Here is a 23921-nt window from a genome sequence, read left to right on the forward strand (position 1 = left end):
CTGGAGGCGGCGCTGGTCTCGGGGCACGCCAGGGGCAGGCCGTGCGGCATGGGCTTGAGCCGCGCCGCGCTGCAGAGTGACGCCAGTGACACGGAGGACGCACATGGCGACGGACCGGCGGCGCGACGTCGGTGCCACATCGGCGTGCTCGGGGCCGCCAAGACGCCCTCCGCGGTGACGGCCTCCGCGACCTGCCCGCCGCGACGCGCTCCCTGCAGTGTAGCATGGGCTGTGTGCCCGCCGTGCCTGCGCCTCGCGGCCACTGTCCGAAAACCGTCGTGTTCCCGGCCGGACAACGGGCTTGCGGCGCGGCCGACGCGGCTGTGACTGCGACTGTGACGCCGACGCGCCGGTCTCTGACACGTCACTGACATGGCCGTGACGAGGCGGCGCCAGGCCGCCGCCGGGCTCAGACACAGAGTGAGCTGAAACATCGCGACGTTCGGCCACCTAATGGCTAATAATGGGCCGCGGTGTCGGCGAGTGTCGCACGACGGCGCCGTGGAACAACAAAAACAACAGAAACGCGCTAACAGTGGTGCCTCGTCGGCCTCGTCCTCGTGTTCGCAGGCCGCGGCGGCGGCGCGATCGTCCCCGGGGCTGCTGGACCTCACGTCGGGCGGCCTGGAGGCGCTGCCGCAGGCGTTGCTGTCCTTCCAGGACGCCGTCGAGGACCTGGTGCTGAACCGCAACGCGCTGGGCAAGGCGGACGACCCCCTGGAGATGCTGACGCGGCTGCCGCGGCTGCGGCGCCTGCAACTGCGACACAACCAGCTCCGCCACCTCCCGGCGCACCTGCCCAAGCTGGTGCACCTGGTGCACCTGGACCTCGGCGACAACAACATCGACGCGCTGCCCGATGACGTCGACGGCATGGCCAAGTGAGTACCCGGTGGGGATTCGAACCAGCCGCCCCCGCCTCACCCCTTCCCCTGGCCTTGCCGCTTTGATTCAGGGATTCAGGGATTCAGGGATTCAGGGGCGAACGGGATGGGTAATTATTGCCCCGGCACTGGAAGGCGGAGGCAGGCAGTGGCAGGCAGTGCGCCCCGAGGCGTGACTCACCGTGACATTCCGTGACATCCAGCGCACAGCCACGGCAGGGCTGCAGGGCCACGGCACTGCGCACGCCAGCGCGTCCACCGAGTCTACGCAGAGCACCGCGCAGCACCGTGCAGCGCACGCGTCGAGTGGAGTGGGGGAAAAGCGCGCTGCCTCGTCCGCTAAACCGCTGCCACGTCCTCCTCCATGAACGCTGTCTTCACGGTCCAGCGACCGACTCCGTTTTGGTCTAAAATAAAGAAATCTCAGAACGAAAGCGCGCGTGCTGATCAACCTGGCCGCGACCGGCGTGACCCTCCGAGTCCTATGGAGTCAATCTCCACGCGTTGCAGAGCAGCTGACCGGTTCCGAGGGTCCGTTTTGTCGCTCTGTCTCTGTTGCACTCGCGGGGCGTGCCGTGTGAGTGCGAGAGAGACAGAGCGACGAAGACGGCTTTTGGAATCAGTCTCCAGGCCGGGGGCGACAGGCTCTACTGGCTGCCGAACAATCGGGCATTGTTGGCCTGGATCCTAGTCTGCTCTGGCGGCTCTGGCGGCGTGGACCGCCACCCAGTGGCCTAGGCGCCTGCAGGCTGACGCCGAGAAAGGGGCCTGTCTCTATCGCACCCACACGAGACGCCCCACGAGTGCGACAGAGAGAGCCCATCTGCTTGGCGTCAGTCTGCTGGACTCGGTTACCGACAAAGGCCGTACTTAGTCGCCGGTCGGCCTGACCACTCATTTCATCTCGCTCTCACAAACGGGAGCCGCGCACACGGTCTGGCGGCCGTCTCCACGCTTCCGACTGATGACGGCGAGGGTTCGATTCCCGGCCGCGCCGGCCCCTTTTGTCAAAAACGCGGAGTCACCCACCGCCCTGGCTAACGTGCCGCCACACTGCCCCCGACTCATTTGACCAGAGAGAGAGGAGAGAAACCTCTCCGGCTCGTGGCACGGCCGGCCCGCAGGCCGATTCCGAACAGTCGCTTTGTCTCTCTCGCACTCGTGGGGCGCTCTGCAGGGGTGCGAGAGCGAGAGAGAGAGCAGCGAGCCGCGGTGGAATCAGTCGGGTGGGCAGTACGTGCCCCTCATTGTCTGGCGCCTCGCAGGCATTTAGGCCCGCCGCCGGCCGCCGCCGTCCCACTGATACGGCCAGGGCGATATGACGGTCCGCTGCGCAAGGGCCGCTGCAACAAAAGGCCGCGCCGGCCGGGACTCGAACCCGCGATCCGAGATGGCAGCGCGCGGAGCGAAGCGCAGTGGAACGCCTTGGGGCTAGGCGATCCGCCGACACGGCTGCGCCACGGGACTGCCTACACTGCCTCTGCACAAGGGGCCATGGCGCCTGTCGGGTGGGCAGTCCCGTAACGCAGCGCTGTCGGCGGGACGGCCTATCTCGGGACGACAAGGGGCCCGCGGCCGACGAAGCTTCTTTCTTGTTTCACCAGGTGTTTTACCTGGTGAATGTTGTGGTGAACGTAGCAACGCGCATCAGGCAGAGGGGAAGGGTGCAGGCAGGGGGAAGTCTCTACCGCGCCGCTGCCCTGCGTATCCTCACAGTGGCCGGCAGACTTTCGCTTCCGCGGCTCCGCAATCCACCCGGTGGCCGCCCTGTCCTGCCAGTGCCGGCGGTGCGTTGCGGTGCTGGTGGTGCAAAGGGTGCCGCTGGAGGGGGTCTCTCCGGGCCGGGGGCGGCCAGGGGCTCCGGTCTGGCACGCCTGGGGCACGCCGCCAGTCCGCCCCGTGACGCGCACGCGTGCTGCCGAGTAGCGCACACCGCGCAGGGACGCCAGGGTCCAGAGTCGCACCCAGTCTCGAAGTGAACATCGATTGAACAAGTGGGTCGTGTGCACGTCCATCGCGCGCTCTAGTACACTGTTTTTGCATCAAGCGCAAAAGGAACCGAGGATTTGTGCATCTTGCAAAGGACACACGCGACAGTGACGTGGTAGACTGTCGCCTTCGGGCATCGTGCGTTCTAGGACACGAAGTGCTTCGCGTCGTGGAGGAGGAGGCACGTGATTGCCCCGTCGTGGACGTGTTTTCGCGAGTGCCGTGGACGACGAGGACGACGAGAGTGTGCGCCGATCGGGACGGTAGTGCAACACCGCGGAGAGGATACATTCATCGTTCACCAAGGATCGGCTGTTCGCGGCGCATCGCCGTGCCGCGTGCGCCAGTGCACGGCTGCACGGCCTGGCCGCAAGGTGCCTGGCGGTGCGCGGCGCGCGGCGCGTGGCGGCCGGGGATGGCGTAATTCGGGGCCATGGTTTCGCTGGCGGCTACACAGTGTAGCGTCCGCAGCGTCCGCGGCGTCCGCAGCCCGGCCGTGGCCGCCCTGCCGCCGCCGCCCCTACCCATGGACGCGATGGACACCCCCGGGGACACCGCGCGTCGTCTGCCCGGTGAGCACGGGGACGCTCAGCGACGCCCAGACCGCCACCCCGCTCCTTCCCCTCCCTCCTGTACTCCCTGAGTCCCAACACGTTGCCACCAGAAAGCGGCAGGTATGGGGTGAGCAGGGCATTGGCACAATTGTAAATTTTAATTTCCAGCTTCAAGCGGCTTGGCAGGAGTTTGCCCAGGTCTTGAGGTATTTTGCGAAGCAATATTATTGTTGTTTCTTTTGCTATGTGCGTGTTGCATGGTGTTGTCGTCCTTGTTTCTCTATTTCAATAACACGCCGCCGGTCACCGCCTTCATGGAATGGAATGCTCGGGTTTCATAAGATTCCGGCTGTCAAGCAGCGCCGGGTGGACGTGGCGCGGCGTGGTGGGTGCAGCGGGGCGCGGCGGATGCGGATGCTGTTGCAACGCGTGGCTCCGCGTGGCTCCCACCGCCGAGACCACGCCGCCAAAGAGGCGGCCGACAACAAGCACGCCGACGAATGAATAAGCAAGGCGTTATTTGTTTTTGTGCACAACAATGCGGCTGGACTGGTGGACGGACATGACGGGCGTGTCGTTGGTTCTTCGGTTGCAGCCTGGAGGAGCTCCGCCTGGACCGCAACTCCCTGCGCGCGCTGCCCGCCGCCCTGACCCGCCTGCCGCGCCTGCGCGCGCTCTCCGCGGCCTACAACCTGCTGGAGGCCGTGCCCGCCTCCCTGCTGGCCATGCGGGCGCTCACCCTGCTGGTAAGTCCATGGCCCATGGGCCTCATGGCGCCCAGCAACGGGCAGCGAACGGACCCTCACCTCGGTGCGGTTGCTCCAATGCCACGCCCCTTCCTGCCGCAGGACCTGCAAGGGAACCGGATATCCGAGGATGGACTCCCGCTGCCGGCCCCGGTGCCCGACAAGGACAACCTGGACCCCCTGGGCCCGCCGGGGAGGGTCAGCCTGCGCGCCAACCTGCTCAAGGGCCACATCATCCTGGGCAACTACGGGGTGAGTTCGGTCGATCTGTTTCCTCGCTCTCTTGGGGCTTCTCGACAGGAAGACACGGCAATGACAAGACCGTGGCGCCCTGCTCGAATAATCAGACTGGCTGCGGACAGGGGCAGCGGCACTGTCTTGCCCTGGAGCCCTTCTGTGGCGCAGTCGCCGACTGTGGAAAGAGAGCCGCTCGAAGATGAGAGTCATGCTGATGCGGAGAATCGTCGCGCTCTCTCCCACCGCGGGGTGCCGGTCCGCGGCAGGCTTTGAGGCGTTGAGGCGTTGCCGGCACGCCCTGTGTGATAACCACACATAACCTGCACATGAGGAAGCCTCTGCGGCTCTGCCCGGCTCTGCCCGCCGCGATGCGAGTCACGCGGTCTTCCCCGCGGTCTTCCCCGCGGCCTGGCGCCGTCCTCGTCGCGCTGGCTGCGGCCAGGCTGCGGCGCCGCGGGTGCGAAGGAGACGCGCCGCGGCCGTGGCGGACGTGACCCGGGGCGGCGAGGCCCGGGGCGGCGTGCCGCGGACCGCGTGGGAGCTTTCCGTACAGCCGGCGAGGCGAGGCGAGGCTCGTGCCGTCGCGGGGCGGCTGGCGGGCCTGGCGGGGCTGGCGGGCCTGGCGGGGCGGTCGCGTCCCGAAGCAGCGAAGCCGCAGGACGCTCCATCTCCCTCCGTCATTACAGCGCGGCGGGGCGCGGGGCCGGCCCGGCCCGGGCTCGTGGGAGACACACGCAGGGCGTGCATTGGCAGGTGCAGCTCCATTGCGGCCCTGCGGCCCTGCTCGGGGCTGGGCTGGGCTGGCCCCCTCCAGGCCACCGCACTACTCTTGCTTTCCTACGAGGCGGGCGCGGGCCTTGCCTTGCCTTGCCGCGGCCGGGGCGGGGAGCGGCAGGCCGTCATCCAGGCCGAGCAGGCCAGTCCAGTGCCGGCCTTCCCGACGCGCGCCGTCGCCGCTTCCGTCGCGATGCTGCCGTCCGCGGCGTCCGCGCCGCCACCGCCGCCACCGCGCCGCGTCGTGATCTAGGACCGCCAGGATGCGCTCCCTGCGCCGCAAGCGCCGCTGGCGGCTGCTGGGTGCGGCGACGTCGTCGGCCAAGAGGACGTCGGCGTCGTACCGCGACTGCGCCCTGTGCGTGCACACGCCGCAGAACCAGCACCGCCACCCCCTTCACCGGGGCGGCGAGGAGCGGCGCAGCCGGCACCGCAAGGCCCGGCACGGCAAGGTGGCCGCCAAGGCCGTGCGCGTCATCTGCTACTGCGACACCAACGCGGACACGCTGCCCCTGCTGCACGGCAACTGCTACCGCAGCCTCAACACGGCCGTTGGCGAGGAGGGCGCGGACAAGGCCAAGGCCAAGAAGAGGCCCGCGTTCCGTTGCCTCAACATGGCGCGCGACCGCAACCTCCGCGACAACCACCCCTGCCCGTGCGTGCGCGCGCCCAACGCCTCCAACGGCGACCACAACTTCTTCTTCGGCCGCGTGGACCTCAACAACAACGGCGGCCAGGGCAAGGACGACGAGCACGTGCTGCTGGACGACACGTGCGTGCGGTGCTGCGTCGTGTCCACGCAGCCGCCCCCGCGACTCTTCTGCTTCGACAAGGGCGGCGCCCGGGCCGCGCCCTGCCCGCCCGCCCCCGCCGCCGCGGACTGCGACTCCTGCTGCGGCGACAGCTTGGCGTCGTGCTGCGGCGGCCCGGCCGAGGACGCCGAGGACGCCGTCGCGCTGCGCCGTCCGTCCAGCCGGTCGCGCTTCACGCTGCCGCTGCCCGTGTTCCTGCGCAACCCCAAGGCCCTGCAGCGGGCCTCCACGCTCGCCCCGTCCGTCATGTCCGTCATGTCCGTCGGCCGGACTCCGGTGGCGCCTCCGGTTGCGCTTCCGGGTCCGCCCCCCGTGCCGGCCGCGCGGAGCACGGCGCGGAGCGGTCCGCAGTCCGGCCAGCCCGGCCAGCCTGGCGGCGGGGGCGTGGTCAGCAACCCGCTGTACCAAGAAGCGCCTCGGCCGCTTCCCCCGTTGCCGGAGGGCTCCGTGTCCGAGAGCACGCCGTCGACGCCCCCGCCACCCCCCGAGCCGCCGGCGCCCGACTTGGACGACGAGCCGGAGACCGAGGGCACCGAGGACGGCCCGGCGGACGAGGGCGACGACGAGGACGAAGACGACGACCGGAAGGACCGCGGCAACGGGCGGGCCGAGAGCGTGGCCTCGGCCTCCACGTCGCTCACCATCGGCCCGGGGGACGCGCTGTCCCCGGGGTACTTCCTCGACTGCGACGGCGTGTTCAAGGTAGCCAATGTGCTCGACGGTAGGTGACGCGACGCGACGCCACATCACGCTACTTTTGGACGGTAGGTGAACCAGGCAATGGCCACCAGGACGACGAGGACGACGACGACTGCGACACCCATCGAGTAGTGACGCCCCTCGAGAAGCAACGAGATAGCTTTCCTGCTGGTTTATGCACAGTGACGAAACGCCTTCCGGATGAGCGCGGGCGGCGCCAAGCCCCATTCGCGGATGAAGTAAGAATATAATTGTTCCCACGAGCGGCGCCGCTGGACGCGTGGCACGCGTGGCAAGGGGCGGGGCGGGGAGGGGCGGGGGTTCGGTGTGACACAGTGCAGCGGCTTTCTCTGGGAGGATGCTAATATCAGACCTCGCCATCACACGCTACTCTGGAAACCGACACCCCGCGCCTCCCCCTCCCCACCGCCTCGCTCTATTGTGTTATCATTCATTCATTCATTCATGAAGAATGGAACCTCCTTCTCGCTGGCCTGCAGTGGCGGGGCCAGGCGGGGCTCGGCGCTCCGGAGGGCAGGCGTCGTCCCCGCGGCGGAGGCACTTCTTTGACAGGAACAGAGTCCCGGCACGGGACGGGAAACCCTGCAAAATAAATCGGACCGTGTCTTCGACACCAAGCTGACAGATGCGTTTGCGTTTGCGCAGAACTTGACCCAGCTGGACGTGAGCGAGAACGCCATCGAGGTGCTGGACCTGAGCGCGCTGAGCAAGCTGCAGACGCTGCAGTGCTCCAGGAACAGCCTCCGGGAGCTGTCCGTCAACGGGCGCCACCTCACCTCCCTCATCGCCGGCAACAACCGTAAGTGGAACCAGTCACTTTCGCGATATCCGAATGAGCCGTTTGTGGACAGTGGCGGATCCGGAGTCGGCTTGGGGGGGGCCACTTTTTGCCTACTTCTGGGACAAAGTGTTGCTTTTTGCCTTTATTTAAGGCGGCAATATAGGGAGGGAGGGGGATTGACCCTTTGTGAACGTCGGTGTCGTGTGTGTCCTGCAGAACTCCGGACGCTCAACGCCTCCCCGACGCCGCTGCAGTTGGAGCATCTCGATGTGTCTTAGTAAGTAAACGCGAAATTTTCTCGAAAACGAATGGAGAGGTCCAAGCCCGTTAACTAGAGCCGCCCTGTGACTCTGTGACCGCGTTCTGACCGTGACTGTGCTCTCCCTGCAGCAACTGCCTGGCCTCGCTGCCCGCGTGGGTGGGCGGCTGCTCGCGGCTGCGCGCCCTGTTCGCCTCGCACAACGACCTGACGGCCGTGCCCCAGCAGCTGCTGAGCGGCCAGCTGCCCCACCTGCACACGCTGCAGCTGTCCTACAACCAGCTGCAGCAGCTACCGGCCGCCAGCAGTCGCCTGCCGCTGGCCCTGCACCACTTGTTCCTGCAGAGCAACCGCCTGGCCGCCCTGCCGAGTCACCTCTTCGCCGTGGCCACCAGGTGGGTGTCGGTCGGGGTGTTCACACTGTAGTTTTGTCGTCGAGTGTCACGTCCCCAGGCGCAGATCTAGGATTTTCCGAAGAATGGGATGAAGCAGTGCTCTTGCCTACGTAGGTTAGGCTACCCCTGTTGCTTTCGTTCCAGGCTCCGCGTGCTCAACGTGTCCAACAACCGGCTGGAGGAGCTGCCGCCGCCCGCGCCTCTGCAGGACCTGGAGGGCGACCGGGGCAGCCCGCTGGACAAGCTGTACCTCACGGCCAACTGCCTGGGCGACGCGGCGCTGCGAGGACTGGCGGCCTTCCGAAGGCTGCGCACCCTGCACGCCGCCTACAACCACCTGTCGCTGCTGCCTGACAGGTATTCCACGTCGGGGTCACATTCCACCCTCCCAGCATCTGACCCTCTGACACTGTTTGTCCGCCTTGCAGCTGCGTGGCGTCATGGCCCGACCTGGAGGAGCTGGTGCTGTCGGGGAACACGCTGCGCAACCTGCCGGAGAACATCGTGCAGCTGCGCCACCTGCGCGTGCTGCGCGTGCACTCGAACCAGCTGCGCAACAGCCCCTGCTTCGCCCGGATGACGTCCCTCAAGGTGCTGGACCTGTCGCACAACCAGCTGGACCGCGTGAGCCTGGCCAAGCTGGCGCCGCCGCAGCTGCAGTTCCTGGACCTGTCCTGCAACTCGCGGCTCCACGTCGACCCCCGCCAGTTCAGCGTGTACCGGTCGCAGCGCCAGGGCGGCCCCGCCACCATCAGCCTGGTGGACGTCTCGGGGCTGAACCGGAGCGCGCTGCCCACCGCGCCGCCCGTCCGGTCGCCGCCCACGCCCTGGGCCGTCGGCTTCTCGGAGACGCCGGGGCTGCGCGAACGGTACGTCTCCGGTGCGCCGCTGTCTCTTTGGTTCACCCCGCGAGTGCGAGAGAGACAGCGACAATGACTCTCGAAATCAGATTACTGGACTCTGAAAAGGAGCAGCGCTTGAACCCACGGCGTCTTCTCGATGGTCTGCAGGTTGTACATATCCCAGCTTCGACTGCCGGCCTTCTGCAGCTCGGAGGGGCTCTTCGGCCTGTTCGACGGCGGTGGCGAGGGGTCGCTCCCCGCCGCCCTGGTCAAGGCCGTGCCCCGCATCCTGCTGGAGGAGCGCGCCGTGGCCGAGACGGCCGCCGACTACCTCAAGTACACGCTGCTGTCGGCGCACCGCGAGCTGCGCGAGCACGGCCAGAAGCAGGGCGCGTGCGCCACGCTCGTGCACGTGTCGCCGCGCGGCTCGCGCTACGTGCTGCGGGTGGCGAGCGTGGGCGAGGCCAAGGCCATCCTGGCGCGCACCGACGGGCCCATGACCCTCACCAGGGAGCAGGCGCCCGGCAGCAGCAGGCATCCCCTGGAGGTGAGCTCCTCTGCCGTACGAAAAGGACTCAGTTAGGTCCCAGTGCTGTCCATGACGTAACTGAATGCCTCCGCCACAGAGCGCCGTGCGGTCGCAGCTGGGGTGCTCCGCGCTGTTCCCGCTGGTGCTGCCCGACCCCCACGTCGTGGAGCTGGAGCTGCGGGAGTCGGACGACTTCCTGGTGCTGGCCAACCAGCGCCTGTGGGAGGTGGTGTCGGAGCGGGAGGCGGTGCAGGAGGTAGGTCCACCAGTTGTATCCGCGCCTGGTTCATCGTGGTGTTTTTCTCTTCGACGGCATCTGAATGTTCTCTGTGGCGTCCAGGTCCGGGCGGCCTCCTCGCCGCTGCTGGCGGCCAAGCGCCTGCAGGACGTGGCGCAGAGCTACGGCTGCGAGGACAACGTGAGCGTGCTGGTGCTGCGGCTGGGGGCGCTGACGGCCAGCGTGCAGGGCCAGCAGGGCCAGGCCCACTGCGTGGTCACGGACTTGAGCTCCACGCTCCGCAGCCACCGCCACACGCTTCCCGTGAGTACACAGCGCCGCGCCGCCGCCGAGGGCAGAGCCCAGGGCTTGAACGTGAACCCTTCCCTGTCCCCAGGACGTCGCCGACGACAGCATATCGCCGTGCTCGTGCTGCGCGCCGTGCTGCCGCTGCCGCCACGACCGCTCCTCGCCGTCCGGGCAGAGTGACCAGGCGAGCTGCGAGTCGCGGACCGCCCTGCCCGTGCCGCACATGGCCAACGTGACCATGGCGCCGCAGCCCGCGCCGCGCCGCCCCACCGGCACCGTGTCCAGCGGCACGGGCATCTTCAAGGTGAGCCCGCGCAGCCAGGCCGGCCAGGCCAGGCAGGCCGCCCCGCCGTCGTCTAAGGCGTCTAACCGGCCCGCGTGTGCCCCGCAGTCCGTGCGCTGCCGCGTGGACAACGGTTACAGCCAGGGCTACAGCCAAGGCTACAGCAGCCACCGCGGGACGGGCACCAGTGGCTCGGGCGGCTCGGGGTGCTCCGACTCCGGCGGCGACACGAGCGGCTCCGGCGGCTCGGGCTCGGACCGGTCGCACCTCAGCGAGGAGCAGTTCCGCTGCTGGGAGTACATGCTGGAGCAGAACACGCAGCTGCTGTTCGACAAGGAGCTGGACACGCTGTCGAGGGCCTTCACCAGGACGGGGCCCAGCAGGCCGCTCGCCATGCCGGTGCACGCGGCCCGCGGCCTGGGCCAAGGCCTGGGCAGCCGCGCCCTGTCGTCGTCTTCGCCGCACCTGGCGGTGGGCGCGGGGGCGGTGCCGGCCCTGCCCACCGTGACGGCCACCCCCGCGCCCTTCCTCTCGAGGCACTTCGGCTCGGCGCGCTCCCTCAGCACCTCGCTGACGCCGGCCTCGCGCCGCCTCGGCCCCGGCGGCATGGCGCTGGGCGGGCTGGGCGGCCTCGGCTTCGGCGCGTCGGCGTCCCGGCCGATGCAGCTGCTGCACACGGGGCCCAACGCCGCCTACTTCGGGTCGCTGCAGCGACTCATGCCCTACAACCTCGAGTACGACTTCGACGTGATCCACGAGCGGGCCGAGAGCCGCAGCGCCAACGGACACAGCATCAGCTCGCTGGCCGACCGCGACCGCGGCGACCAGGACTCGCTGGAGCAGGACGGCCGGATGAGGAAGTACTGGGACGTGGCCACCACGGAGCTGTAGGCCAATCGGGCTCCAGTGTACAGATGTAGACAAGTCTTCGTGTATCTATATGTGAATATGTGTAAATTTGTGTGAGGATGTTGTGCGTGTTTAATTTGACACTGATGACTGATCTGAATGAGCATGAGAGACTCATGGCATGAATCATGAATAGCCAATTACGGTCATGGAACCAAAATATCGGGGAGTTTTCTTCTACTGAAAACTGTCTTAAAAGCAGTATTAAATGTATTTTTTGATCTAGTCGATTCATAATAGTTTCTTTTAGGCCGCTTTGCTCGCGGTGCAGCGAGCTCACCTGGTCGTTCCTCACTGTTGGTAGCAAAGAGGAATGACATGATCACAAGTGTTTACAATTTGAATGTACAATTTTTCAGAGCAGGTATTGTTAGGCCTATGTCCACCCTCTTGTGGCCCATTTGCTCTTTTTGTTTCCAAACAGTAAATGCTGGTAATTTTTTCTTGTTCCAATTGTGTTGTTTGGCTTTACTGATTGCTTTAAATTTTAACTGAATACTTAGTGAAGGTGCTTTAATTTATTGAAACCAAGTTCACACTTACCTCACACTGAACCACTTCATGCATTAATCCAAATATAGTCCCCCTAAAATATAGCTTTGCTTAAAAAATTTGTCATGGAAGTAAAGGGGGGACTATCTTTGGATTATGTACAGCAATGTCTTGAGCAAGATCAAAAAAATTCATAATATTTAAGTGCATATTTTACAAACTTAAAACAAAGATTAAATAGAAGTCACATCAATGCAGTCAAACAAACAAAGTGCATATTTAAAAGAGACTTCATTTGTTTTTGTTTAAGAACAGAAAAGAAATGACCAATAAAGAGATATCACAGTAAGCTTTGAAGTACCCTCTCCATGAATACTCGCTCTACACAATGAATGAAGTCCCCCATGAATTCTACCCATATTGCCATAGAGACGTGCTTACTCAGCCGGTCCCTTTGATCACCATGAGATAGCCTTCTCTGAAATGGAGGCGATTTTTGGTGCATGGAAATACAGGTATGACAAAACATAATAATAATAATCTAACATGGAATGAAAGATCTCCGCCCAAATGTCTGAATTGAGAAAGAAAAAAAAACAAGTTAGTCACACCGACAACAGAAAGAAAAGACATTTTAATTTGGTTCGTGTAACTTACAAGAGGGTGTTTCGGATATTGAGTATTGAGACGCTTGAATTCTTGAAGAAGCCTTTCTTCCTCCTTCTTCATTTCTTCTAAGCGAGCTTGACGCTCTTTCTCTTTTTGCCTTATTTCATTGAGACGTGCTAGTGATTGGTCCTCCATCTGTAAAAATATTGGATTGAAACACACATTTTAAAATGGCTTAGTTTGAAAGCAAGCGCCTTTTGAAGCCAAGGACAGTACCTGTGCATTCAACACATTTTGCAAGCTTTTCTTGGACATTATTTCTGCTTCAACTTGCTCCATTTCAGTATTTCTAGTCTCTAACTGTTTTAAAATATCTTCTCTTTCTTTCAACAGATTCTCTTGAGCAAGACGATTTTTTTGAGCTCTTTCCTGAATCTACAAGAGGGAAAAAAAATATTTTGAAAAATAATAAGTTGTTGCATATATGAATTACATTGTTTTAAAACTATGTATCCGTGAATTTAATGACTAAACTTGCCTGGAGTTGTAAGGTCGCCAATGTGTCAGCCATTAGCTTGCTTCGAGCCTCTTGTTCTTCTTTCCATCGTTTCTCTTGCTTGTCCCAGAAAAATCTTGCTTCCTCCCTTCGGAACATTAGTGGAGTATAGATAAATATTTAACTCAAGTAGTTACAGGAATATGTGTATAGGTAGCTGGAAAACTTACTGAAACATGACACGTGTATCTCTTTCTATTAACTTTTCAACTTCAGCATAAGATGCCAGAACAGCATTGGCTCTGTCAAGGTGCCTACGGGCCTCCTTTCTGTCCTCATCCTCCAGGTTGGGGTCAGCTAGGCGAGATTCTGCCTCCCTTAGAATCCTCTGATCTTCCTCCAGGGCATCTCGCACTTCTTTGGCCCGTCGCTTCAGCTTCAGATTATAGTGCTCATGGAAATACATCCTACAAGAGAACAAGTTTTCATGACAACAAAATCTGCGAAAGAACCTTTGCATGCAGACAACCCTCAGAATTAGTTTCCTACCCTAATTCTAAACCACCACGCTTGGCTTGTGCTTGTACTCGTTGCTGAGCAAGTTTCTCGAGTTCTTCTTCCCTTCGTAGCATCAACTCTTCTTTCCTCTTTAATTCATCAGCATACTCTTCTTTAGCTCTGAAAACAAGTAAATAATTTGATATGTTGTTGATTGACAGAATCTTAAAATCTGTAAATCAGTATTTAAAATTGTACTCACTTCAAGAGATCTAATTGACACTGAAGGGCATGTTTAATTTCAACCAACTGCGCTTTCTTTTCTTCAATAAATGCTTTTTCTGCTTGTTCTTGAAGAACAAGCTGGGATTTTCGTTTTATGTCCATTGCTTCCTCTTCCTCTGCAATCTTTTTTTCTCGAGCCATCTTTTCTTCAACCTGCTCTACCCATGCTTGCCGCACAAATGCAGTTTGGTTCCTTTCATCAACCTGTTGTTTTCCACAGGAACAAATCCAAAGAAAGTTGTATGACAGCAATTTTGAGTTGTCTGTCAAAAACATATACTTGGATTATGCTTACATGTCTTAGAAGTGGCTGGTCATTCCGCCATCGGTGGTAGAGGCGTAGCTCAGCCTCACGAGCTCTTCTCTCCTCCTCCCTTCGTTGAAGTTCTCCATTAATACTTCTTAGATGTCCAACGTCATAATTATGGTGCCATGGCCTTTTCTGCTGTTCAAGATCCTGACACATTTCAGGGAATCAAAGTTAACTACAAACAAACAGATGGAGTATGATTCACAGCACAACGGAAATTTGAAAAATAATTACCTTTAACTCTCTTTTGAGGTTTTCGTCTTCTTGTTGAAGTAATGCTGACAGCTTCTCTCGTCTCAACGAAAGACGTCTCAAACGTTCTTCTTCCTTCAATTTGGAGAGTCTCGAGCTGGAGACAAAAAGTGAAGATAAGAAAAGCCCCGAAATGTACAGCAAGTAGCCTAACTGAAGATTACAAACTTTATAAACAGAAGGATACAAATTTAAATACCTTGTTGGGTCAAACTGATCCCACATACGATGTTGGTTTGTCATAAAATTAACTTTCTGGAAATAGCCATAGTTGGCTGCATTTTGCTCTGAGTTCTCCCATTGGTGCAGCCTCTTTTGTACGTTCAAATGCTGCAATTTTCGGCCTCTGTACCTCACACTAAAAGCCATCTCGATGAAACGGTGTGTAGCTCTGAGAAGGGTTGAGCTGTCAAACGATGCACACACAACACTACTGTATGATTAATGGGAATCTTCTACCGGAGAGATGACAAAATTACGAATCTGACCCGCAAAACGAATTAAGTGCCTTACTATTCCAAACTGACAATCTACAAGTCCATTCAAACACAAATGTCAAAGCAAGATTGTTTTGGTTTGGACGTTATTTGTATGTGTGCAGTGTTTTGTTTGTTTGTTCAGTGCTGCCAGCCCACACATGCCCACACAGTCAGTGGAGCATACCGAAGAGGAGAAATATTTACCTCAATGAAGTTATGAGGCTAAAACAGCATTCAAAATAGCATTTTCATGCAAGTGAGAAAAATAGTTAAACTTCCTTTCATCGATTCACTAAGAGACAATGAGTTAAACGAAGTGGTAGGTTGGCAGCATTGAACATAAAGTGGAAGGCGGCGTGGCGGCGGTAAAATTAATCCACAGCCGCTCAACCAACTCGAAAGTGGACATTTTTTACGACGTTATAAAGGTTTCAAACAACACACAAAACGTCACCCGCTGACACAGTTTACATGAGATTGAAAAGAGAGCGGCAGGTTTGGAGGCCTCTAGTAGAAGGTTGCCAGCCAGGGTGAAAATAAAACGTTGACAAAAATGTTGGTTTCCATTGCAAGAAAATATCTTGACGCGAGATTGCTTTTGAAGGCGTGACCGTGTGGAAAGCTTTGAAATTAATGCACAGGAACGATTGTGCGAGGTTATTAATTAAGTGCGGCGGACCGACTGCTCGATACAAAGGCGGCACACGCGGTGTATCGACGCCGCGGTGTGCCGACGACGTGGTGTATCGACGTCGCGGCCGGGCGCTGGATTCGGCGTTCGGCGTTCACAGTGCCGTTTTTTGGCGCTGCCGGGCATTATTGATGTGGACGTGTGCCGACACGTTGTTGACATTAGCCGTTGGTGCGGCAGTGACGGCCCTGCGGTGCCCTGGCGGTGCCCTGCGGCCTCGCGGCCTTCGTGTCGCCGTGCACATGCTGTAGTACGTCGAGTAGGTGCAGGGCGGCGAGGGCGGCCTGGCCCGGGGCACAACGGGGGGTCGATGTTGACCTTGTGCGAGCACTCTAGCACCTGCCGAGCCGGCAGCCCGGCACCTTCGACAGTGCAGAGGCAGGGGGCAGTGCAATTAACAGCGCACCCCTCGCCTGGAGTCGCGCCACGCTCCGCTCCGCGCCCGGCCCGACACCCCCGGGCCGACACGCCGACACCGCAAGGCGGCAGGCGGCACGCGAAGCGGGCGAGCGAGGCAATCCAACACCGTTTGCTCCACTTCCCTTCCTAGAGCTCCCCCTCCCCTGCACCAGGAAATGTCGCTGCAAATGACAAGTCCCCTGTGATTGAAAAATCTATCACTGCAGGCAGCAGCAGGGGGACACTGGGGGGAGCACTGCAGGGCGGCCGAGAGGGCGGCGCTGCGGCTCCCCTACTACACTGCGAATTAGCCAGCCGGGGTCCTCGCCGACTTTGAACGTGGCACGTTTTATCGCCCAACTTGGATCGAGGTTCGTTTCCTGTCCCAAATATGGAGAAGAATAGAGCCTTGCTAAGCATACGCCAATCCTCTTGTAAATGTCGTTCAGTTTGGAGCCACGACTACCGTTCACGGTGGGTAAGCATGATTTACTCCGAGTGGCTTGGTGGAACAGCCGCAGAGCTTGCCCAAAGCCCCTTCCAGCAGCAGGGCGGCCAGGGCGGCCCAGCACACCGATTCCGGAAGCCGTTTCCGTCGCTCTGTCTCTCTCGCACTCACCAGGCGTCCCGTATGGGTGCGAGAGAGACAGAGCGACGAAAACGACTCTCGGAGTCAGCCTGCAGGCGGGGCCGACCCAGGAGGACGCGGGGCTGCGGGGACGCAGGGCACGTAGCACGTACCGCGTGCCGCACACGCCCCGACACGCCCACACTCGCGTATTCCCGGTGCCGGGGCCACCAGGACCACGCCGAGGGACAGGCCCGATCCCCCAAGACAAGAAGAAGTGCTCCGCAATGGATAAGCCCGAGACCACACGCCCAAAACTTGCTGTACTGCAGGCAGCGGCCGGCAAGCCCCACTCCAGCAAGGCGGGCCGCTAGCCCTTAATGGTAATGGCAATGCGCGGTAGGCAACCCACGCGCTGGCGCGCACAGTGGCGTGGCGGGGTGCCTACACTGCCTTCCGCAGGCGCGCTGCGCGCTGAAGGTGACTGAAGGCCGTGCTGGCCGTGTGAGCCGCCATGTGAGCTGGCCGGGCCGAGTGGGGATTAACAGCCCGACAGGCCGCCACACGGGGATCAGCCGATGTCTCTCTCGCACTCACGGGGCGTCCCGTTGCAGTGCGAAAGAGACGGAGCGACGAAACGCCGCCCAGTCCGCTGCACTGCACGGCTCGGCACGGCCTCCTGGAAACGAAAAGTGAACACGACAACGGGCGCGAAGTACGCGGAATGGCAGATTAAGGGCCTGCAGGGCCACTGCACTGCTGGAGGGCTGAAGGGGGCGACACCACAAGTCGCGGCTGGCGGCGGCGGCACGCAGCCAGAGCCCGGCAGCCAGATAGGCAGCCAGCCAGGCATAGCGTGCAGACCTGCAGCAGCGTGTTGCGCCTTGCATCAAATGACCCTCGAATGAGACCCTTGCAATAAGGCTGGAGGGACCTCACCCTCCTCACCCTCCTCACCCTCCTCGGCCTGGCTCGGCTCGGCCTGGCTCGGCTCGGCCTCCTCGCCGCCCGGGCCGAGCTGCAGGTCTGCAGGTTCCAGGGGCAACACGGCGAACGTGGCGAGGCGATAAAGGCCAGCCGTGTCGCCACTCTATGCCACACGGCATAAACCATATTTTTACGGTGGCATTAACTAGTGTGTACGCCATCCGTAATCCGTACACAAAGTGCTTTACGACTTTCACTTATTCTTGCAAATTTTTAATGGCGCTGATTGTCGGTTGTTGTAATGCCGGCGGGCGGGACCGCGCCGCCTATCCTCGCCGCCGCCCCGTCTCTCTCGCACCTACACGGGACGCCCGGCGAGTGCGAGAGAGACAGAGCGACGAAAACGGAGTGAGTCTGCTGACGGACGTTGGCGGACGTCCGGGACGCGCGTTGTCACGCCGCGCCTTTCGTTTTTTGGGGGGTAACGGGGGAATTGGGGATGATGGCATCACGCTGGAATTGCGCCGCACCTTTACATATTCCACTCGCGTTCGCCGCCCCGCCGCCCACCCCGGCGCCTCCCTGCAGGCCCGGGAGGGGGAGGGGGAGGGGCTGAGGGATATGGCATGAGGAATGGTATTAGAGCTGGCGGCCTAAAAATCCCGCCATGTACGAGGGGGTCCCCCTCCGCCGTGCCTCCGCCGTGACCGTGATGGATGCCAGGCGACGCCCGCCGGGCCGCCAGGCCGTCAGGGGCTTCGCGCTTCGCGTGGCTCGGCCGCACGACGGCAACCCGACCGGACCGGACAGGCGTCGCGGCAAGTGAAGCAGGCCGTCAAGGAAGTGCATCCGATTGACAGGCCATCCTGGTGCTCCTGGAGGGTAGGTCAGGGCGAGGGGGCGGGCGGGTCGGGTAGTGATTGTTGATGGCATCGGATGGGCGTAGGGCAGGCGTAGGGCTGGCAGGGATGGGCGGCGGGCGGGTCTCTACTTGTGCCCCGTGCCTTGGCCGCCGTGCCGTGGCGAGCCGCGCTGGTGGCGCCGGGTGGGGGGTGTGGGTGGCGTCGCCGAGGGAGCCGAGGGGTGGCGCGGTGGGGTTGGTGGGGCGCTGGGAGGGCGAGGCGAGGCGAGGCTGAGCTGCTGCTGCGGCCCTGCCCGCGCCAGGCCCTGCCAGGCCCTGCGGCCGCGGCGAGGCGCACGGACACGCCGTGGCACACACCACTGGCACACGGCGCAGCCACGGCACAGCGCTCAGACAGGCGGTCGAGGCAAGCGGAGGGTCTGTGAGGCCCGCGTTCTATTCTCGGCCTTTGTGCGGCCTCCTCCAACGACTGCACGGCGCTGCACGGCGCTGCACCGGCCTGGCCTGCACGCCACGGCCTCGGCCTCCACGGCGAGATGACGGCGAGACGAGCGTCTCCAGCGGCCACCAGCATCCGAGGTGAGCAGCAGCCATATGCGTGTTTACGTGTTCGCGTGTTTGCCGCGCCTGGCGTGCGGGTTGTTGGACAGCCCCGCGGTTGCACGGCACCGAGGCCGTGTCCACCCTGACGAGCCTCGACCCGCAGCCCGCGCTGGACCAAACCGCGGGCAGTCGCCCACTGTGCGGGGCGCCATAACCTCTCTGCTGCCCAGCCAGGCAGGCAGGCAGGCAGCCAGCCCGCGTCCGTCGCGGCCTCGTGCTGCAGGCCTGCAGGCCCACGCCGCGTTCTGTAACTCGTTTATAATGGCCCGGCTGGAGCAGTGGCGCGCCACTCGAGAAGGCATCAAGTAAATTTGCATCGACGGTTGTGTGCACTGCAAATCGAAAGACGTCACCCACCTCGACGTCCCTTTTTATTGCTTTTGACAATCATTTTTATTATTTCCTCACGGTATGTATTTTTATTTTTCCTAATTGAATCAAGAACAGATCGAGCGAGGGGGCGAAAAGACAGTGTGCCTCTCCCCCCCCCTGCCCAGGCCGGCTCTGGATCCGCCACCGAATGAGATAAAATAGTACGGACCAGTAGCTATCGTCAGGACAGGGAGAAACTTTCGACTTCCATGAAGCGCCTAGGATGCCCCTACGCGAAGTCTCGCCTTCAGCCTAACCGTCTCGCTTCTCTCCGCACCGAGAACCTTATTTTTTCCCGTGGCGGGCGCTGGGTGCGAACTGACCACGAAAACGCGCCTTGCGCAGCGACGCTGGGCTCTGTTTACCCACTGCTATTCCTGCCACCGCAAGGCCCTCGGCAAGGCCGAAGCCGAATAGTCAGGGAGGCCGGCCGGACCGTATCAAAGTAAACTGACGAGAAAAAAGTGGGACGAGTCGGAGGGGCAGACTGCGCTGCAGACTCGACGGCCTCTCTCTCGCACTCGTTGGGGCGTCCCGGCACACCGCTTGGGCGCGAGGGAGACAGACCGAGCTGTGTGCTTAGTTAGGCCGCAGATGCTACAGCAGCAGCGGTCCGCTAAATAATGCACGTCTTATTTGCGCTCAGAGAGTCCCGGGCTGCCTCGGCCGCGGCGGACAAGCTGGCCAGAGTCCTCGGACAGACCAGCAGGTTGTCTCTCTCGCACTGCAACGGGACGCCCCGTGAGTGCGAGAGAGACATCGGCTGATCCCCGTGTGGCGGCCTGTCGGGCTGTTAATCCCCACTCGGCCCGGCCAGCTCACATGGCGGCTCACACGGCCAGCACGGCCTTCAGTCACCTTCAGCGCGCAGCGCGCCTGCGGAAGGCAGTGTAGGCACCCCGCCACGCCACTGTGCGCGCCAGCGCGTGGGTTGCCTACCGCGCAGGCGGCCCGCCTTGCTGGAGTGGACAGGCCGGACGGGCAGACCGGACGACGCCCCGCCGGCAGTGTGGCCGCACCGCGGGGCGCCGCAGCCTGTGTTGATTGGCGGAGGCGCCGAGGAAGGCCAGAGGGGCCAGAAGGGCCATCCCCGTCGTCGACGTCGACGTCGTCCTTGACACATTCCGAGACGCGGACGTGAGGACGTGGAGGGCCGTCCGGACGACGGAGGGGCGCGCGGGCCGAAAAGAGGGCGCGTCGAGGCGGCGGCGAATAAAGGCTGCCTGTCGGCCGCCCCGCCCCCGCCTTACCCCGCCGCGCCCCGCACCGTCTTCGTGTAGGGCGCGACCTTTGCAGCCGCTCCACAGAGAGGGGCTGTTCTCGCCAACAAAGTTTGCTCAGATTCACTTGGCGAGCGTGACAAGCGACGTGTTTTTGTTTTTGGCGCGCCTCTATTTCTTCTTCTTCTCCTTCTTCGCCACGTGGCTTGACGGTGTACTGCGCGGCGGGATGCGGTGCCCCCGCAGGGAAGGGGGAACGCAGGGCACCGGGCCACCCGGGGCGGGGCCACGCGGCCCTCAAGTGCTTGCGTTCGGCGCGTGGCGCGTGCACTTGACAATCGATTTCCGATTGCAGTGGTGTGGTCCGCTCTGCCAAGGGCTCTGCGTGCTCTGCGTGCTCGGCATTGCGACGAGCGTGCCGGGCGACTCCGGGCAGGGACACGTTGGCCCGGATCAACGAGGCCGACCGCGCGGCCACGCGGCTTGCCACGCGCCCACCGACGTGATTAGCGGGGCGGCCCGCATCCGAACGGCGGCGTCGCTCTGTCTCCCTCGCACTCATGGGGCGTTGCGCTCGCGTGCGAGAGAGACAGGGCGACGAAGCGCGCAGCAGTTCGGAACCAGCAGCCGGCCGGGCGACACGTTAACATGCGGTGCGTTGAGCACGGGAACAAAATAATTGCAGGCCGCGGGCTGACCATTTAGGGAGGCCTTAAGGCGCCTTAAGGGGGGCACTTACGAGGGCCCCGCCGGCCCCGCCATCACGTAACGCGCCTCGTGATAGGGCACGGAGCACAAAGCCTGGACGCGGTGACGTCACCGTCCGCGAATGGGACGGCAGGACGGCCGCCACGGCGAGGACCTGCGCGTCGCATTGTCGTCAGCGTGTCTGTCGCTGTCCCCGAGCCTGTCTGTACCTTCCCGGCCCTTCCTCGCCCTGCTGCTCGAGGGCATGCACGCGAAGGAGGAACGGAGGGGACAAGGACATGAGCAATGTGCCCCAGAAATACGAAAATATGATCCAAGCTGTTGGGAAGGGGAGTGGGATCATGGTTTGTGCCAGGCATGGTCCCTGTGGGAACGGGGAGAGTCTCGGCGGGCGGTGGTGCGCTTCGACCTGCTCTACGAGTCTGCGACGGCCGCGGCGCTGTCGTAGTACACGACAGGAGGAGGGGCATCCCCGCTTTGCTTCTCGGGTTCGGAAGCAGGCCAGCGGGCCAGGCCAGCAGGCCGGCCGATGTTGTCGCCGCGGGCGGGAGTAGAGTGGAGCGCAGCCCTTCCGGTTCAGCCACCGCGACGGCGTGGCGCTCGGCGACGCCATCGACGGCGACGGCGTGCTCCCCGTGGGCCTTGCCGTGTAGGCCGCAGCCCCGCGCAGCCAACGCCCTGCCCGGCCCTGCCGTCGCCGGCCGCCGCGTCGCCTTGATTGATCACTTTGCGGCGCTTTGCTGCCGCCGTCTTGGAGGCCATGCAGGGTAGGGCCCTGCCAGTGTGCCAGTGCTGACGCCGTCACCGTCGAGTAGGGCTGGCGAAGGCGCTGGCGAGGGGGTCCCCTGACGGGACGCCCCGTGAGTGCGAGAGAGAGAAAGAGAGATCGACTGTCGCGGTGCGGCGCAGTGGAGTGGCCTGCAAGCGCTGCAGGGTGCCGGCCCGGCACCGACACTGTAATGCTGGATTAGCTCCAATTTGTGAGTGATCGACCGGCCGCGCGGTCAGCAGCACGCCGTGCAATTCCGCGCCAACACGAAGGTCAGCGTGGGCCAGCCCGGCCGGCCAGGCCGAGCAGCCAGCCAGAGCCCTCCGAGGGCGAGGAGAACGACGACGCGGCACGTCATCACTGACCTGTCACTGACAGCGGCAGTGTGGACGCCCGCCAAGCAGCACACTGCCTCCCGAGAGACGCGCGGGGCCCCCGGGCGCCGCGCCGCTTTCTGTAACGGCTACCCCTTTGTTTCGCGTGGGTTACATGCCTCGGCTGTCTGCAGACCAAGCACGCCCTGCTGGACACGTACCCTCCCTGCAGGGCAGACACCGGAGGGGCCCACCCGCCCCCGCTTTCCAAAAACGCCCCCCAGTTTCGTTTTTGCGTGCAGGGGGGCCCTCCGACCCCGGCGGGTGGGGCGGCAGCCCAGTCCAGCCGACACCCCACGCCTCTGGAATTCAGCCTCCCTACACCGGTCTGGCTTCGGTGTGCATGACCCGCCTCGAGGGCCCAACCCCCAGAGGGCGCTACCCCGCCCCTATCCATCTTTAACCAGGGACTACTTCTCGACCCTGCGGATGATGTGACGCGGCCGACGCGGGCCCCGAGGCCGGGCTGGCCGACCTTCCCGGGGGGAGGGCCTGGCAGCCCAGTCCTGTCCACCTCGACGGCAGCCCAAAGGCCTCATTAATTACGGCTCAGCCATCCTACACCGGTCTTGGCTTCAGCGTCCGCATTACCCTGCCCCCTTGGGGCCCCTTTACTCTCCACGACTCGAGTGACGCTATGCCGCCGCAGCCGTGAGCCAGACTTTAACCAGGGCTACCTTCGGCGACCCTGCGGATGATGTGACGCGGCCGACGCGGCCGTCCTCCAAGACCCCCTGCGCGCCTTGCCGCCTTGCCGCCTTGCCGCAGCCGTGCCTGCTGCTCCCTGCTCCTGTCCACAAACATCGATCGGGCAAAAGGTCCTAATGAAGTACGGCAAAGTACAAGCCACCGGGCTGACGCGGCTGACGTCTGTCGCGCCCTCAGCCTCAGCGTCCGCGAGCACCCCCTGCCCCTTGGCCTTCCCCTCCCCGCGCCGCGCCACCGGGCGATATCCGCCGGGAGGACAAGCCGTGGGGCACAGACGGAGAAAGAGGCGTAGCCATGGTGACGGCGTACCGTGGGTTTACCTGGCCTGGCGGCCTGGCGGGGCCATTGTCTTTGTTTTGCGCCCTTCAGCGCCGTCCCGCGCACCGCCACGCCGCGCTGCGCCCTCCCTATAATAGCGTGCGCCCCGGCCCCGCCGCCGTGCCCCGCGGCCCGTGCGCCTTGAAAGCACCACGCCGCCCCGCCACGCCCCGCGAACCGTAAACCAAACAGCCCGCCCCGCCCCGCCCGCCCCCTCCGTTGTTCGTTGCCTCCCGCGCAGGTCGCCACTGATCGAACAGTAAGGAGCAATTATCCCTGGGAACGGGCCGGAACCTCCGGCACCTGCTGGCCCCGCCGGCCGCCACCGTCGGGGTGCTGGCGCCACCCGGAGCCCCTATGCGCCGCCCGCCTCCACCACCATCACCATGGCCATCATGGTGCCCGTCACCACCGACTCCTGCCTGACACGACGCCGTTTTTCTTTTGCAGGGTAGGTGCAGTCGGAGCTCGCGATGCCGCCCGCGCCTTGAGCACCGCCCGGCACTGCCCCGGCACTGCCCCGGCAGGGCTCCATGGGTGCAGGTGAGTAGGGCTGCCACACTGATAGACTCGCGTCGACGCGACGGAAGGGGGACCGCGTCGTCGGTGTCGCCGCTATCGTCCCGGACGTCCCGGACGCGCGGCGACAGCGACGCGGCGACAGCGTTGACAGCTGCTCTCTCTGTTCCAGCGGATGACGCGGCGGCCGGAACATTCCTCTGGGACGCGGCCCTAGTGGGG

The 23921-nt window shown here is 62.7% G+C and overlaps 2 protein-coding genes and 1 long non-coding RNA gene across 5 annotated transcripts; 2 read left to right on the forward strand and 1 right to left on the reverse strand.

Moving 5' to 3' along the window:
• The first annotated feature begins 629 nt into the window (after nucleotides 1-629).
• LOC117643018 (protein phosphatase PHLPP-like protein) lies at nucleotides 630-11742 on the forward strand. The gene is made up of 14 exons (XM_034381655.1): nucleotides 630-881; nucleotides 4023-4173; nucleotides 4276-4425; nucleotides 7362-7515; nucleotides 7714-7774; nucleotides 7888-8151; nucleotides 8296-8508; nucleotides 8580-9020; nucleotides 9162-9540; nucleotides 9620-9778; nucleotides 9863-10063; nucleotides 10137-10352; nucleotides 10440-10802; nucleotides 10974-11742. The coding sequence occupies exons 1-14, from the start codon at nucleotides 724-726 to the stop codon at nucleotides 11220-11222; spliced, it is 3159 nt and encodes a 1052-aa protein (XP_034237546.1). The 5' UTR covers nucleotides 630-723; the 3' UTR covers nucleotides 11223-11742.
• Nucleotides 11743-11754: 12 nt separating this feature from the next.
• LOC117642678 (trichoplein keratin filament-binding protein-like) lies at nucleotides 11755-14807 on the reverse strand. Of its 3 annotated transcripts, none has more exons than XM_034381102.1 (11): nucleotides 14696-14807; nucleotides 14382-14588; nucleotides 14165-14279; nucleotides 13916-14077; nucleotides 13598-13824; nucleotides 13387-13515; nucleotides 13068-13304; nucleotides 12880-12985; nucleotides 12618-12776; nucleotides 12390-12536; nucleotides 11755-12306 (listed from the first exon to the last, which is right to left on the reverse strand). In XM_034381102.1, the coding sequence occupies exons 2-11, from the start codon at nucleotides 14549-14551 to the stop codon at nucleotides 12274-12276; spliced, it is 1485 nt and encodes a 494-aa protein (XP_034236993.1). In that variant the 5' UTR covers nucleotides 14552-14588; nucleotides 14696-14807; the 3' UTR covers nucleotides 11755-12273. The 3 variants fall into 3 exon arrangements, with proteins under 3 accessions (XP_034236993.1, XP_034236992.1, XP_034236990.1); XM_034381101.1 differs by having other exon boundaries at nucleotides 14382-14612; nucleotides 14696-14803; XM_034381099.1 differs by having other exon boundaries at nucleotides 14382-14802.
• Nucleotides 14808-18434: 3627 nt separating this feature from the next.
• LOC117642681 lies at nucleotides 18435-23903 on the forward strand. Its single transcript, XR_004587587.1, has 3 exons — nucleotides 18435-18687; nucleotides 23631-23723; nucleotides 23872-23903. It is a non-coding gene; the product is annotated as an uncharacterized LOC117642681 (long non-coding RNA).
• The last annotated feature ends 18 nt before the right edge of the window (nucleotides 23904-23921 follow it).

This window comes from Thrips palmi, unplaced genomic scaffold (genome assembly GCF_012932325.1).
Source record: "Thrips palmi isolate BJ-2018 unplaced genomic scaffold, TpBJ-2018v1 HiC_scaffold_16, whole genome shotgun sequence".
In the NCBI taxonomy this organism is placed as follows: Eukaryota; Metazoa; Arthropoda; class Insecta; order Thysanoptera; family Thripidae; genus Thrips; species Thrips palmi.